Below are 16,002 nucleotides of genomic sequence, written 5' to 3'. Positions count from 1 at the left end.
TCAGAGGAGAATGGGCCGACTGATTCAAGCTGATAGAAGACCCTAACCCTCGTTACAACCGACGAACGCAGCAAAGCGTTTGTGAAGCCACAACACGCACAACCTTGAGGCGGACGGGCTACAACAGCTGAAGACCCCACCGGGTTCCACTCATCTCCACTACAAATAGGAAAAAGAGGCTACAATTTGCACCGGCCCACTAAAACTGGACAGTTGAAGACTGGGAAAATGTCTGATGAGTCTCCAATACTGCTGAGAGATTCAAATGGTAGTCAGAATTTGGCGTAAACAGAATGAGAACATGGATCCATTATGCCTTGTTACCACCGTGCAGGCTGGTGGTGGAGGTGTAATGGTGTGGGGGATGTTTTCTTGGCACACTTTATGCCCCTTAGTGCCAACTGGGCATGGCTTAAATGCCACGGGCTACCTGAGCATTGTTTCTGACCATGTCCATCCCTTCATGTACTACAATTGTGAAAGTTGGGTGTAAAAGAATCTGTTGGTTGTTGCCATCATACATTAGACCTTCTGCTGACTGTGTGAGGAAATAACAATATTTCCTTATTTATTTATTTATTTACTTATTTATTTATTTATTTATTTTCTTAACCGTGTCCTGTCTGCCTGTGAAGCAAACAGAATTGATGTCTGAATGCTGGTGACAAGCCTTACAGAGGTGGAGCATCAAAGCGTCTGCTTTTAATGTCACACCTGACACTTAAAACTTTATTGTTATTGTTTTTGAATGCTTTGTAATTCCGACCAGACACGGAGACAGAGGTGAAAGAGAAAGGAAAAGACAAAAGGTGGGGAGAGAGGGGGGGAAGGGTGTGTGTGTGTGTGTGTGTGTGGGGGGGGGGGGTTCCCCAAAAATACCGTAAATCCTCTAATATTAGCCTGTATTTAATTAACGGCCAGGTATCATATTTTGGCTGGTGTCGGAGTCGGCGGAGGTGAATAATGGCCGGTTTTTTATTGTGGCCGGGTGGAATGTGGTAACAAGCAAGTACGGGGGGCGGTTGTGTCAGCCGTCTCACTTTTGATTTGCCAGTGACAGACCGCGAGGGTAACTTTAACCGTGCGGAGACGAAGAGGAGGCGAACATTTTATATCACGTTCAAAGAGAAGGTGCTGATTATGCTGCAGAACACTCTGGGGAGCAGTAGCAGGGGTTGTATGAACTAGTCACTAGTCGACTTCACCGCTCTATAGTGACTTGTTATGCCTGTCATCGACTAGTCACTGTCACGTGATTATGACCGGCAAGATGCAGTCCACGTAAAAGACAGCAGCCTGCTGTCAGCAGGTGACAAGCTCCTGCACGTCGGGAGGCAACGTGCTGTGCCAGAGCGTCTGTACTGACACCCGCCGTAAAACGGACATTTAACCAAATTGTGACGTTTACCCTCTTGCAATTTTACCTTCCCCTCACCCATCTTAACCTTAACCAGCTTGCGCATGCAAAGCTCTGATTGTTGATGTGCTCCAGACATCTGCCTCCTGAGCACGGCCACAGTAACATTATCAAATCAGGTGTCGCCACCTCAAAAACTAATTTAACACGCGATCGTTCATGTCGGCTCATTTCCTTTTATGTTTTCTGTCTTTTATTCTTTTATTTGTGCCTGATGCGTTTCGCTGCTGTGGAGCGGGGCGCATCACCTTGTCCTCCGGTGAACTGATGTGGCCGGTGAGCACTCAGCTGTTTTTGCGGTCGGTAGATCTTTTAGAACTGCAGTTCAAAGGTAACGCATAAGGTGAATATATATGAACCCAGGTAGCAGTTTTTCTTTAGGATTGAGAGGAGATGCAGGAAGATAATAAACAGGCAGGACAGAAAAATAGTCAAATAAAAACAAGATAGTTGGTGGTTGCAACAAACAGACACCACTGAAGGTAATCAGAAGTGAGGAACAGAAAATGAAATAATTATTTTAATGTTTAGAGCAGCAGGAACTCTGAGAGGCTGCAGGCGCATCAGTGAGTTTGCGGCTGCTGCGTAGGAGGAGGGGGGAGAGGGCTGAAGCAGAAACTACCGTTGTTAAAAGAAATGTGTTTAACTTTGAAAATGTGGGCGCAATTTTAATTGTCAAAAACTCCAGCGAACCATTAGTTCATTTTGCTCAAATAGAAATTGAGGCCTCCCTCTAATTCTGGTCCTCTTTCCAATAAAGGCCTGGAGCTTGATGAGCTTGAGTCAATACAGGCCCGGGACTGTATTAGAGGATTTACGGTAAATAAATAAAAAATGTTCCATAACAATAATTTGTGTTCAAAGTTCAAAGGAGTGGAGCCACACAACATGAGTTCATAAAGCTGGCGCCATCTGCTGGATAGGTAGCGCATATCGGCCATATCGGCCGTCTTTTTGGCCGATAGCCGATACTGTTAATGACCCCAATATCGGCCGACCGATATACCGGTCGGGCCCTAGTCTCAACGTTGGAGAAAAATGTTGAGGAGTAATTAAAATTGCACCCACATTTTCTAAGTTAACACACATTTCTTTTAACAACGGTAGTTTTTGCATCTTTACTGTTCCTTGTTTCAGCCCTCTCCCCCTCCCCCTGCGCAGCGGCCGCAAACTCACCCCGGCTTTCCACAGGAGCCGTCAGCAGCACGTTACTGCAGCAGCACGTCATAGCTGCTGATAGGAACTACTGTGGTCAACAGAACCTTTTCCATCGGAGCCGTCAGCAGCGCGAGTCGGCCGCGTCTCAGGAGCAGCATGTCGCGGCCTTTACGTGCCGGTTCTATTTTCTACGCGCGACGCCTCTGAAACGGGTCAAGTTAGACATTTTTGGGGAAGGAAAGACAGGAGATCGGACGCGGAAATGGAGAGAAGCTCCCGAGATTTCCAGAATAAACAGGGGTGGACCTTTAAAGCGCCCGAGCGCCAATGGCGCTAAATTTTCTCGTCGGGCGGTAAATACTTGACGACTTACCGCCCGGGTGGCGCCCAAGCTTTATTTGTCATTTACACACCGGCTTTCACCTACATCATGGCCTCGCCCTGTAGGAAGCCGCCGTTTTCGTTTCGTGCGTGAACCTGCGCTCCTCTAGCCACGTACTGCCCTTGTACGAATCGTGCACGTACTGCACGATTCTAGTTATAGTCACGTGAACTATAAGTTCACTATTAAAGATTAAGTGGAACCACGCTAGAAACACACAAGCACGCAGGAAGATGGCGCCTCCACAGGGATTGGATTTCTTGATGAAATCTCCGGCAAAACGCTTTAAAACTGGTGAGGAGAAGCGAGACAGTTCGAAACGGTATGAAGCAGAGAAGCGTGTGCGTAGGTGAAATGATTCTTGGCGGTTTAAAGAAGACGGGAGGCGCAGAAAATGGCCGTGTTCGAGTTGAGCTGCAGCTCGCATGGAAAACAGACGAGAGCAGACGGAAGCAGCAGGGGGAGAGGCTGAGAGAGACTATGGTGTGAACCAGTTGTTTCTGCCAGTTGAATCTCTTGGACTTCCCTGCATGTGTAGCTCGGGGGTGACGATGGATGAAGATATCGCGTTAGCATTCACACTTGTTCAATTTTCAATTTTAATTCTGGTGCCTGTTAGCAGCTGAAACCCATCCTCACGTGCTTGTGGATATCATATATTGTATATGAAGACATGACTGTAATAATAAGTAAAGGTTATCAGCTGTAGCTTCAGTGTGCTCATAGGAAACGTGACAAAAGAAAACAAAACACATTTCTCTTTATGGCCTATATAGTTGTCATCATCAACGTAACATGACTTACAGAATACATGTGAACAACTAACATTTCATGTTCTACCACCGGATGTTTGGCTCAAAATATGACACAATCAGATCTTAGATCAGGTGAGAGCCAGGCGTTTCCCATCATCCTCTAGGTTTTGCAGCCGAGGGAGGGCAACTGCAGCGCCTTGCTCCAAAATCTGCAACCGCCTTGATCTCACGAGGTTATCGTTGCCTACGTATGCATGATGTCAGAGCAAGTCGGCGTCAAGTCGGACACAAATCTAACCGGCATGCACTGCTCGCCGATCACTGCTGGTCTAATCTGCGCAGAACTGGCTCATCTCGAACACAGCCAAAGGCTCGAGTACAGCAAAGTGGAGTTGGTGATGTACTGCGTTGTATGCCGGAAGTATGCGACGATAAAATCGAGTTTTGTTGAGGGAACAAACAAATTCAAACTTGAATACGTTATTATGTTTGTGAATGTGTACAAAATAAAGGTTTATTACATTAAAAAACGGTTCAATTGTTATTTTGACTCGTTTTGGCAGCTGACCAGCGGGGCCGGTAGATTCTTGGCGGGGCCGGTAAATATTCAGAGTTACCGGCCCGGCTGGCCGGTTGGTTTTGAAGTTAATGTCCACCCCCTTTTTTTTTTTTTTTTTTTAACCGTGTCCTGTCTGGCTGTGAAGCAAGCAGAATTGATGTCTGAATGCTGGTGACAAGCCTTACAGATTTATTCTCAGGTGGAGCATCAAAGCGTTTGCTTTTAATGTCACGCCTGATACTTAAAACTTTATTGTTATTGTTGTTGAATGCTTTGTAATTCCGACCAGACACGGAGACAGAGGTGAAAGAGAGAGGAAAAGAAAAGGTGGGGAGAGAGAGAGAGGGGGGGGGGATTTCCACAAAAATAAACAATAATGAACAAGAGTCTGCTTCTAGACCTGCAGAAAAAAGACAAAAAAAAAACAAAGGGACACAAAAAAGGGACACAACAACAATACAACAAGATCTACCTATCACTGCGTCAACTTGATTAAAAAAATATATAATCAACATTGCTTAACTGAAGAATCACGATAATAAATCACAACGCATCAAGTGCCCACCATAGTCTTAAGACCTGTGTTTAACGTGCCCAAGCCCATACTTTTGAGAGCACCATGTGAGCACCTGTGTGTGTACACGCTCTTGTTTATTTAAGGTTTCTCTATAGGAGCGTCCAACAGAGAGTGTGAGGGACCACAGATTCGCCCCCCAAAGATGCGCAGGAGACGGGGGGAGCTCCAAGTCCCAGAGATCCAGGCGTTGCCCCAGAATGCAGGAACCCCAAGGAGACTGCAACCAGAAAGGCCCCCGCCCCCCTCGAGAGGCACAGAGGATCGCCCCGGCGGGCCACAACCAGCAGCCGGCAGAGTCCCTGGAGATATCAGCGGCAAGCCCACAGGCCCGCCCGCAGCCTCCCACCCCCTAGCCGGCCGAGCCTGGGACCCAGCGACCCGGGACCCAGGGGTGACCACCGCCGCCGGGGACCCAGCAGAGCCCAGGGACCCAGACCCCACCAGGCAGCCACCGGGATCTATCAGGCAGATGCCAAAATCTTAAACCCCCAGACCCGGTTGCCACGAACACTCAGGCAGACCATGGCACAAGCCCTCACACCAGGTGTGGCAGGGGGAGGGGGGGGACAAAGATCTATATCATCAAGAGAAGTTCCAGGAGAGGGGAGGACCCAAAGGCCCCACCTGACATATACAGTCAAACACAAACACAGTCACACACTCCCTCCCTCATGCTCACACATGCACATACAACCCAAGACTTACAAAAATGCACGCCCGACACTCACTCATGCTCCCCATACACACCCTATTAACTCTGGTCCCGGAACTGCTGCACATGGGGTACAACCATCACCGGTAACCAGAGTTTGACCCTTTCTGCTGGGGTGCTGATGAGCAGGCTCCCCCGCCCAACGCTGAGCACAGCAACCCACCACCCCAGACCCCAACCAGATGGCCAGATCTCCCTCCTAGCCTCCAGCCCCAGGAAGCCTAGCAACAACAGAGGTGGCTAAGACCCCTAGTCTCCCTCCACCTGCTCCAATATAGTGTTGTGTGATCATGAGGTGTATTCCATGGCTGTGGTGAGTGGGCAGTGCGGGCATCATCCGGCATATGCCAGCTGATGCCACCGCACCACCCCACTTACACCCTCAGCCACCAGTGTCTAAGTGCGGTTTAAAATTGGAAGTGGGCACCGGCACTCGGGAGGAGGCTGAAATATCCCCCTGCCAAATGCCGTTGAATGTGCTCACTCCCAAGGCCCTAAGTGTGTGTTTGTGTGGAATGTCGTCAGTGGAAGTGTATAAGGTGCAAATAAAATTGGGGTGCAGGTTGCCACAGGAATGCGGAAATGGGGTCCATACCCACACTCCCTGACTTGCCCACCCCCCAAGGTCCTATGTGTATGTTTGTGTGATGATGTGAGGGAGCAGGAGGAGAGAAATATGCGGGGATGGGGAGGAATGGCGGGTTGGGCTTAGTCCTCCAGGGAGCCAGCTCCCCTACTGGCCCCAATAGGCACCTCTGTTGTCAAACTGCCACCCAGGGCATGGAGACCCCAGCCCATCCTGCCAGGGCCCAAAGCAGCAGCATTACAGAGCCTCACGGAGTCCGAGGGCACCAACCCAGCCCCATCCCAGCAGAATATCTATGCCCACCCCTGCATTTGCACAACTTCCAGAATATATAAGACATGGGACATCCAGGTAAGGTTTGGTCCTCCCCGTCCTGGACCTCCCCCTCCCCTGTGATGGAACGGCAGAGGAGCCAAGGTCTACCTGATGCCACCGAACCCGGGCCAGGCACTGCTGCATGTTCCTGCCTTCTTCCCGGCAGCATACATGTCAGGACCCGACCCCCAAGGCCCCGCCCAGATCCCCACACGGGGCCGGCCACCCCCAAACCCCGAGCCCCCAGGCCCCCACCCAGACCCGCCCAGGGGTATTGCAGCCACCAGGCAGTGACCCATGGCCGCCACCAAGATCCCCAAGGGGCCCCACTCACAACCGCCAGCAGTCCACCCCCCGAGGCAACCCAAGCACCTCCAGAGGGGGGCAACGGCCCCCCAGTCCCAGACACCCCCAGTGAACCCACCTCCAGGGAACATCTGGATACTCCAAACTCAGACCCCACAGCCCCCCACCCACACCATCCCGCAGGACAACATCAACGGCCCGCCACCCTCGCTATGTGATGGAACCGATCAAAGGAGCCCAGGGAGATTCATCTGAAGTGGAAGCAGAGGCTATATCAAGTGCAATATGATCTAACAAAAGATTTCTATACTGGTTACTGCAGAGAGTTTCTCTATTTTTCCAATTCAAGAGGATAGTTTTCTTAGCGATGCACATGGCAGTCAGAACCACGTGAACCAAAGATGTTGCAATCGGGACATCGTCCAGCTTTCCCAGTAAACAAAGAGAGGGGGAAGTTGGGATATGACATTTCAGACATTTTGACAGATCCTCACATACTCTACCCCAAAATTCCTGGACAGGTGGGCAGGACCACAGTGCATGAATGTAATTGTCAGGAATGTTGTTTGTGCAGTGTGTACAGGTGTCAGACGACACAAACCCCATCTTGAACATCCGATGACCTGTAAAGTGTACTCTGTGTAGAATTTTGTACTGAATTAATTGTAAATTGGGGTGTCTGATCATTTTAAAAGTTTTTAAACAAGTTTGGGACCAGAAGCCCTGGTCAAAGCTAACTGATAGATCCACCTCCCATTTTTCAATAGGGATTGCAATTTTATCGTCTATTTTGGACAGTGTCTTATATTCTTTAGACAGTAGTTTGGGGGGTTTGAGATTATAAAAGTCTAATACCCTTGGTGGTGTTTGTAATTCTATTTTATTGAGCTTAAATTTTTGTTTGACTACAGATTTAATTTGGTGATATTCTAAAAAGCTATTCTTATCCATTCCAAATTGGAAGACTATATGATTAAATGGGATGAAGTCCAATCCTTCATATATGTGTTCCAGGTATAGGATTCCTTTATTTTTCCAGTCCGGAAGGTTCATCATTTTGTTGTTTTGCAAAATGTCAGGATTGTTCCAGATAGGTGTGCGTCTGCATGGTACTAGTGAAGACTCTGTCATTTTAAGATACTCCCACCATGCTGTCAGAGAAGTGCTGATACTAATACTTTTAAAGCTTTCATGTTTTCTTATGCTTGAGCTAATAAATGGTAAGTCTGAAAGCTATATCGTATTGCAAAGTGTCTGTTCTATATCTAACCAGGACTCATCTAATGGGTTATCTTGCAACCATCTTGGTATATATTGCAGCCTGTTGGCTAAGAAATAATAATAAAAGTTGGGTAAATCCAGTCCTCCTCTGTCTTTGGTTTTCTGAAGCATTTTTAAGCTAATTCGTGGAGGTTTATCCTGCCAAAGGAATTTAGTAATTGAGGAGTCCAGAGATTTAAACCAGTCAGCTGGTGGCTTGTTTGGGATCATCGAGAATAAGTAATTTATTCTGGGTAAGACCATCATTTTAATTGTAGCAACTCTCCCCATGAGTGATATTGGTAAGGATTTCCATCTTGCAAGATCATCTTCCACTTTCCTTAAAAGTGGGATGTAGTTTAGTTTGGTTAGATCTGCTAACTTGGGAGAGATATTAATTCCCAGGTATGTGATATTCCCTGACTCCAATTGTGTATTAAGCAAATTGACAAAAGAGAAATTAATTGGTAGAACTGTGGATTTTAACCAGTTTATAGAGTAATCTGAAACTCTGGAAAAAGAGTTTATCAGTTCTATTGTTGGGAGAGAGAGGATTGATAATTCTGGAGAAAGAGTAAAACATCATCTGCATAAAGACTGATCTTATGTTCTATTTTCTTACACTTTATCCCTTTAATGTCTGTTGTTTGCCTAATTGCTGCTGCTAGTGGTTCGATAAAGATAGCAAATAGTGAGGGGGAGAGTGGGCATCCCTGCCTGGTCCCCCTCTGAAGACAGAAGCTAGCTGATATTTGGTCGTTCGTCCTGACACGTGCTGTTGGTGAACTGTATAATGTTTGTAGCCAGTTTATGAAGAAGTTCCCAAAGCCAAACTTATGTAAAGTTGCAAATAAGAACTTCCAGTTAACTCTATCAAAAGCTTTTTCTGCATCTAGAGATAATATACTAGTTTCTATGTTTCTACTGTAAGAGAAATCTATCAAATTAAGTAATCTACGTGAGTTTGTGGATGACTGTCTACCCTTAATGAAACCAGTTTGGTCAGGATGTATTATGAAGGGGTTACCTTCTCTAATCTTTTGGCCAGGGCTTTACAAATTATTTTGAGATCAACATTAATAAGCGAAATTGGGCGATAGCTGGTTGGAAATGCTGGGTCTTTGCCTGGTTTGAACAAGAGACTAATATTGGCTGAATTCATGTTTGGCTGTAATCTGCCACTCTCTTCGATTTCCCTCACCATTCTGAAAAATGTTGGAGCCAGAATGACCCAGAATTCTTTGTAGAATTCTACTGGGAACCCGTCTGGACCTGGAGCTTTCCTTTTAGTCATGGATTTAAGGGCTTCCTGGAGCTCCGCTGATGTTAGTGGCGAGTCCAGGACTGTAACTTGGCTGTCTGATAATTTAGGAAGTGTTATCCTGTCAAGGAACTCATTGATCTCATGATCTGATGGGTTTATCTGTGGTGAGTACAGTTAATGTACTGTCCACCCCTGATAAAGCAACGTACTACCTTCCGGTTGCTTACTTCAAAAGAGAAGTTGTCAACTGGTTAGCGGTCTCGTTTGTATTTCCATAATGGACGACGAAAGGTTGATTACAGAAGTGGAGAAGTACCCAATCCTGTTTGACCCCAGTCACAGTTTTTATAAAGACAACGTCAAGAAGGATAATGCATGGAGTGACATATCTGCAGTTTTGGGGTAAGATGATGAGTTCATGCTAATTAGTAAGGTATTTGTTTTCCTTATGGACCTCTGTCAGTCATGCTATCTAAAATATATATGGGTCGTGACGTTTTAATTAAACTACAATTAACTAATACATAAATAAATACTGTTTGTTATTTTTAATACACCATTAACACCAGGCCTATATTTTTGTACTTATTATTTTCTATATCAGTGTCATATTTGTAGCTGTAGCTGTTTAACCTTAATTATTTCAACCAACTATTCCTGTGTACCGTAAGAACATGTATGATACTTGTAAATTGAGGTTTCAACCATTTAGAAAACTCCAACACAGACCTAGAAACCTGGTTCATTCATGTGCTAGAACATTGCAAGGGCACTTAGAAATGAAGAGAAAGCCATAAAAGATAGATTAAAACTTCACAATGTTTCATAACATTGTAACAAAATGTTATTTAATAAAAACAAACAACACATTCTTCTGAAAAAGTATCCAAACACAACAAACAAGAATCAACAAACAAGTTTACAGTCATAGCAATTTATAAATCATAAATGGTCACAAAATATTACTTTTCATCTCAAAAGGGTGACTGGAAGGTTCCAGTATTCATAATAATTACAATGCCATATTATATAACAGGCCGTGGTTAAACACCTCAAACCATCCTGTCCTGCCATGGCACACTTCCTTCGGGGGAGTTGAAGAAGGTGGTGAGGATTCCTCTGACATCCCACGCAGCTCTTCCGGCTCTGTTCCCTCCCATGTCCCATGTTTTGCACTGCAGCCATCTCTCTCCCTTGCTGCTCTGCCTCATTCAGCAGTCTTTGGTTGTCTGCTGGGTTAAGTAGGAAGTTGTGGAGGATTCAAGCGGTGACAACCAGTGGGTCAACGTGGTCTGGAGACAGGTTAATCCTCCGAGGCCAGAATGCCAAAGGCATTTTCCACCACCATTCTCGCTCTTGAGAGTCTGTAGTTAAATATTCTTTTCTCATGACTTAGATATTTCCCTGGGTAAGGTCGCATGAGATAGGTCTTCAAGGGGAAAGCTGCATCTCCCACCATGGCGAATGGCACAGCACCCAGGTGAGCCACCCCCGGTAGAGTGGCACTGGCTGGGACCTGAAGGGTTCCGTTCTCCATTCCTTTTCCCACTTGTGATCCGGCAAACACACCACCATCGCTGGTTCTTCCGTAATCCCCCACCTGGATTATCCTGAACCTGTAGTCAGCATCAACCACTGCAAGAAGCACTATTGAGAAGGTCTTCTTGTAGTTGAAGTATTGACTTCCAGACAGTGGTGGAGCCTGTATCATGACGTTTCCCATCGATAGCTCCTAGGCAGTTTGGAAAATTCCACTTGTCCCAAAAGCCTTTTGCCACCTCCTTCCAGGTTTCCTCCGATGGGATGGGCATGAATCTTGGCATCATTAGCTTCACAGCCGCGGCACACACCACGTGGACAGAGTTTGACACAGTGGTTAGGCCAAGTCTGTAGCTAAATGCTAGACTTGTCATCGAGACCCCTGATGCCAAATACCTGTGGAGACAAAAGAAAATAGAATTTGGGTGTGAAAATAAGTTGTTCTTTTTACATCTTTCTCCTTTTTCTTTCAGTTGACAGCTGCAAGCAACGATGGAAAGTGCTGAGGGACTCTTTTGTGAGAAGCAAGAAAAAGGGTTCCCTGCCCAGTGGATCAGCTGGAGGTTTGCAGAAGGAATGGAAATACAGTGTGGCTATGTCCTTTCTGTTACCCCATCTCCAGCCAAGAAAGTATGTTTGAAATTATTAGTAGCAGGGATGTTTTTCTGTTGATCTTCCTATTTGATATTTCTCTGTTTCATGTGATGTAGGTCCATCGGCAGCATGCGTCAACCATCACCTCTTCTTGTGGAGGATGGGAAAAGCACCCCATCAGTGGTTGAAGCTGAGGAGACAGTCTGCACACAGCCAACGTCTCAGGAGCCGAAAACATCCATTTATCCGGTTCCACTCACTTCTGCAGAGAGAGGAAGGTCCACCAGGCCACAAAGCCCCACTGAGCCCATGTTTGCTCCCCGAGGCGCTAAACGCCCCTGGATGTCGCAGCAAACATGTGATGACATAGGTGACAGACTGCTCTCCATTTTACAGGACACCCCGCAAAACACACCCACACTTGATGCCGAATTAGCAGAATCCTATCATTATTGTATGAGCATTGTTCCTATTCTTCACAGGCTTGACAAAACTAATAGACTAGAGGCAAAAAAATTAATATTGACTACACTAACTAACCTTGAAATCCAACAACAGCAAACTCCTCACCCAGCTCATTGGCAACCCACCCCCCCTCAAATTCCAATACTGTCCAACATTACAGGTCACCACAGTCACGCCCCTGGATGCTCAGCATTCCAACAGTTTCAAAGTACCCAACCCACATTTAACAGACCAGTCGGGCCATATACACAACTGCTGACTCAAGCCCAGGAAGAAATGGAAGGACCAAGCACTAGTGCTGGTCATTTTCCACACCTGTAATATACAGAGTAAATTGTTCATTTTTATCTCGTCTTTGTTGCCTTTGGTTCTTAAGTCCTTTGATATTTTGTAACAAAGTTCATTGTATATTTGTAACTTTATTATGTAATACCAGTTCTATTTGATTTTATGAAATTATTATGCGTTTTCATTAGAAAATAAAAACTGGTGAGAAAGAAGTGCTTTGATTACTTTTCTTACCTCACTGCAACAGCCAACCTCTGTTTGGGCTCTATAGGAGCTCTGTAGTTCGTTGATTGCCTTGTCAGTTCAGGGCCAATGATGGACAGAATGTTGTCAAGTTGTGCTGCACTCATTCTGAAGTACTGATGATGGCGTTGGCTGTCCAGCCTCAGCTCCTCGACGAGATGATGGAAATCACCCTGCTGTCTCCTCCGCTGGTTGAGGGGATGAACCCAGAACCTACACCTTCGTCTTCTCTGCAATATTGGAAGCAGGACAGCAAGCGCAAGCACTTTCCGTCTACTGAAAGCCACTAGAATTGAAACGTAAAACACAATGAACTTCAATGAGTCTCATGTCAGTTAAATACGAAATTATTAGGCATGTACAACTGTATTAACTGATTTATTAATTATTTATTAATTATGGCTCTAGACTGGGTTTGTAGTCCCCCGCTATGAACTACTCCAAAACCAGAATTACGCTGGGAGGGAGCAGCCCTAAAATGTCTCCTACAGTACCTCGGATCGCCACTAACATTATTCAGTTGGACTTTGAGCAAATTGGCATATTCTCCGACTTAACATACACGTATTGGCGATTATGAAACAGACAGAACATAAAACACCAACCTTTTGGAGCCATGTCGTACTTTTCTCCTGCTCGTTGTTGTGTTTACTAACGACGTCACGCGTGATTTTGCAAATGTCGCGTGACTTTGTGCTCTGTCGGTGACAGCTGCTCCCCTGCTGCTTCGCGTCTCATGGGAAGGGCCAAGCGGCAGTTTACGTGAGCAAGACGTGCTGCTGCAGTAACGTGCTGCTGACGGCTGCTGTGGAAACCCGGGGTCAGTGATGCGCCTGCAGCCTCTCAGAGTTCCTGCTGCTCTAAACATTGAAAGAATAATTTCATTTTCTGTTCCTCACTTCTGATTACCTTCAATGGTGTCTGTTTGTTGCTACCACCAGGTACAAAAACTAACTTGTTTTTATTTGACTATTTTTCTGTCCTGACTGTTTATTATCTTCCTGCATCTCCTCTCAATCCTGAAGAAAAACTGCTACCTGGGTTCATATATATTCACCTCATGGGTTACCTTTGAACTGCAGTTCTAAAAAATCTACCGACTACAAATGTAGCGGAGTGCGCGCCGGCCGCACCGCTGCAGAGAAGTCTCCGGAGGATGAAACAGGTGATGAGCGCTCGCTCCGCAGCAGCAGCGAAACGCATCAGACACAGATAAAAGACAGAAAGCATGAAGGATATGAGCCGACATGAACGATCGCGTGTTAAATTTGTTTTTGAGGTGGCGAGACTTGGATAACGTTACTGTGGCCGTGCTCAGGACGCATCTGTCTGGAGCGCGTCAACGATCAGAGCTCTGTGCCTCACAGCTCTAAATAATCCCCAGAGAGTCCACATAGATAATTTAATATAAGCAGTACCAGGATCGTTTTCGGGCTAAAAAATAGTCTACAGTCCATCTTCCCTAATGTGTTTGTGGCCCTGCGGATCTTTCTAACTCTACCAGTTACAAATTGTGAAGGGGAACGATCATTTTCACAAATGGCAAGAATAAAAAATGATCTGAGAACAACACAAACTCAACAGCGTCTCAGTACACTGTCACTGATGACCATTGAATCTCGGCTTGTCAGGAATCTGGACTTGGATGACATTGTAAATGAATTTACTAACAGAAAGGCCAGAAAGCAGTTTTTCTGAAGGCAAGAGGAGACCAACAAGAGGAGGAAGGAAACAGGAGACAAGAGGAGGAAAGAGACAGGAGGAGACAAACAAAAAACATGCAGATATTTCATCTTTGCAAACTTTTCAATAACTGTATAATCTTTTAAATAATTCTGCATTACTTTCTGTTGTAGTTTGACAGTGGGATCTCTTTTACAGCAGACTCACTCGCCCCCACTGTCCCACAGACTGACAACATTTTTGTTATTACAGACAGAAGAGAAGACAGGAGCACTGTGAGGAAGAGAGAGACAGAAAAATAGGAAAAAAAGAGAGGACAGAAGGAAGAATGACATATGAGTGAGGCACAATAGGAAAATCATCAGGTATGAGTGTTTGTGATTAGGTTATAAAACTATCTTGACCTGGAGGTAAATGCTTTTGTATCAACATAAGTAAGCGATTTTTAATATTGACGGTGTTATGAAATGTCTAAAAAGTGCTGCTGGGTGAGAACAATGTTGGGGGGGGGCTAAGCACAGTGTGCCCAGGGGCCCCTGCAATGAAAATCCGGCCCTGCCCAACAGTGAGCTTAGCTGCGTGTGACTGATGCAGAGTTGGTTTTTATACCTGCAGAGAGACAAAAACTAGCCTCACTTCACTCAGAGATTGTTCTTTAAAACTCGTATTAAATCCGCTGTGCTGACGCACTTTAACCACTTAGTCGCGCTGCTCTTTAGCTGATATGGGATTTATTTACTGGATGCTAACATCACATCACACTCACGGAGTAACACACACAGGCGCTCTGCTGCTACAGTCAGTGGAAGGTTATCATCTGGTGTAAAAAGGCGTTCATCACAATTCCCAGATCACGTTTTATTCCACGAAAATCGTCCGAATCCACATTAATCTGGGTGCTAACTTTACTAGCATGTTGTGCTAGCGTCAGCAGGTGGGATGCTAATGCTAGCACGCTGCTAATGCCCGTAAATGAACGTGTACAGTAAAGTTAGCCGACATTTTAGAGTGATATGAAGCTTACCGCTCTGCTGCTGTGTCGAGCTGGGTCCAGCCAGCCGCGGGGCCTTTCTGCTGGGCTAAACTAGTTCGTGTCGCACCGCCACGGCTCAACAAATGCCACCACACCTATAAAACACACTTTTGTTGCCTTTTCTAAGATATGGTAATGACTCCAACTTGTTTCCGTTTCGGATCTTTATTCCGGGTTACTGTTGGCCGCAGCCCACGTCTTAACTCCAGCAGAAAACTGGTGTCAAGGCAAGCCAGAGTCCAGTTTGTTATCTGTTCCCCGTCTATTCAAGTTATTACGGGAATGGATGTGGAAACCGGATTTCAAAATAAAATTCAACTTCGAGTGAATTATCAGATATTTTAATCACTGTGGGGTTGTACACTGTTGATCTAAAGTGGAATTACCCTGTGGAAACAGCAACTTTCTATTTTAGAGCATTTTGAAATGACTGAAAGTTTGGTCGCATATGGGCAATTTAAAAAGGCCTTTATTTTGGAAGGCAACGTCAGAATGACTTGATATTGATATGGTATCACTGTGGGGTTGTATACTGTTGATCTAAAGTGGAATTACCCTGTGGAAACAGCAATTTTCTATTTTAGAGCATTTTCAAATCACTGAAAGTTTGGTCGTATATGGACTATTTGAAAGGCCTTTATTTTGGAAGGCAACATCAGAATGACTATATATTGATAAGGTATCACTGTGGGGTTGTATACTGTTGATCTAAAGTGGAATTACCCTGTGGAAACAGCAATTTTCTATTTTAGAGCATTTTGAAATCACTGAAAGTTTGGTTGTATTTAGGCAATTTAAAAGGCCTTTATTTTGGAAGGCAACATCAGAATGACTGCCCACCGGAGGAAGACAGAAAGTCAGTAGAC

At 45.5% G+C, this 16,002-nt stretch overlaps 2 protein-coding genes across 2 annotated transcripts in view; both read right to left on the bottom strand.

Moving 5' to 3' along the window:
- LOC139061535 (gastrula zinc finger protein XlCGF57.1-like) overlaps positions 1–15,429 on the bottom strand; it is a 31,497-nt gene extending 16,068 nt beyond the window's left edge. The window contains exon 1 of the mRNA XM_070548572.1: positions 15,128–15,429. The gene's annotated coding sequence lies outside the window, so the exon portion shown is untranslated. The remainder of the gene's footprint in view (positions 1–15,127) is intronic.
- On the bottom strand, positions 10,123–15,114 carry LOC129154104 (uncharacterized). The gene is made up of 3 exons (XM_054733927.2): positions 13,026–15,114; positions 12,412–12,706; positions 10,123–11,226 (listed from the first exon to the last, which is right to left on the bottom strand). Exons 1-3 carry the CDS (start codon positions 13,036–13,038, stop codon positions 10,920–10,922), a joined length of 615 nt encoding a protein of 204 aa, XP_054589902.2. The 5' UTR covers positions 13,039–15,114; the 3' UTR covers positions 10,123–10,919.
- Positions 15,430–16,002: the final 573 nt, after the last annotated feature.

The sequence above is a fragment of the Nothobranchius furzeri genome, chromosome 2 (genome assembly GCF_043380555.1).
Source record: "Nothobranchius furzeri strain GRZ-AD chromosome 2, NfurGRZ-RIMD1, whole genome shotgun sequence".
NCBI classification, from domain to species: domain Eukaryota; kingdom Metazoa; phylum Chordata; class Actinopteri; order Cyprinodontiformes; family Nothobranchiidae; genus Nothobranchius; species Nothobranchius furzeri.
Note: the sequence above shows the minus strand (reverse complement) of the source record. Positions and strands in the feature narration are given on the sequence as shown.

Bases quoted from the DNA above. Each gene is read 5' to 3' on its own strand.
- LOC129154104 (XM_054733927.2), bottom strand. The intron at 11,227-12,411 runs GTAAGAAAAGTA...TTGTCTCCACAG, and splicing joins AGGTTGGCTGTTGCAGTGAG to GTATTTGGCATCAGGGGTCT.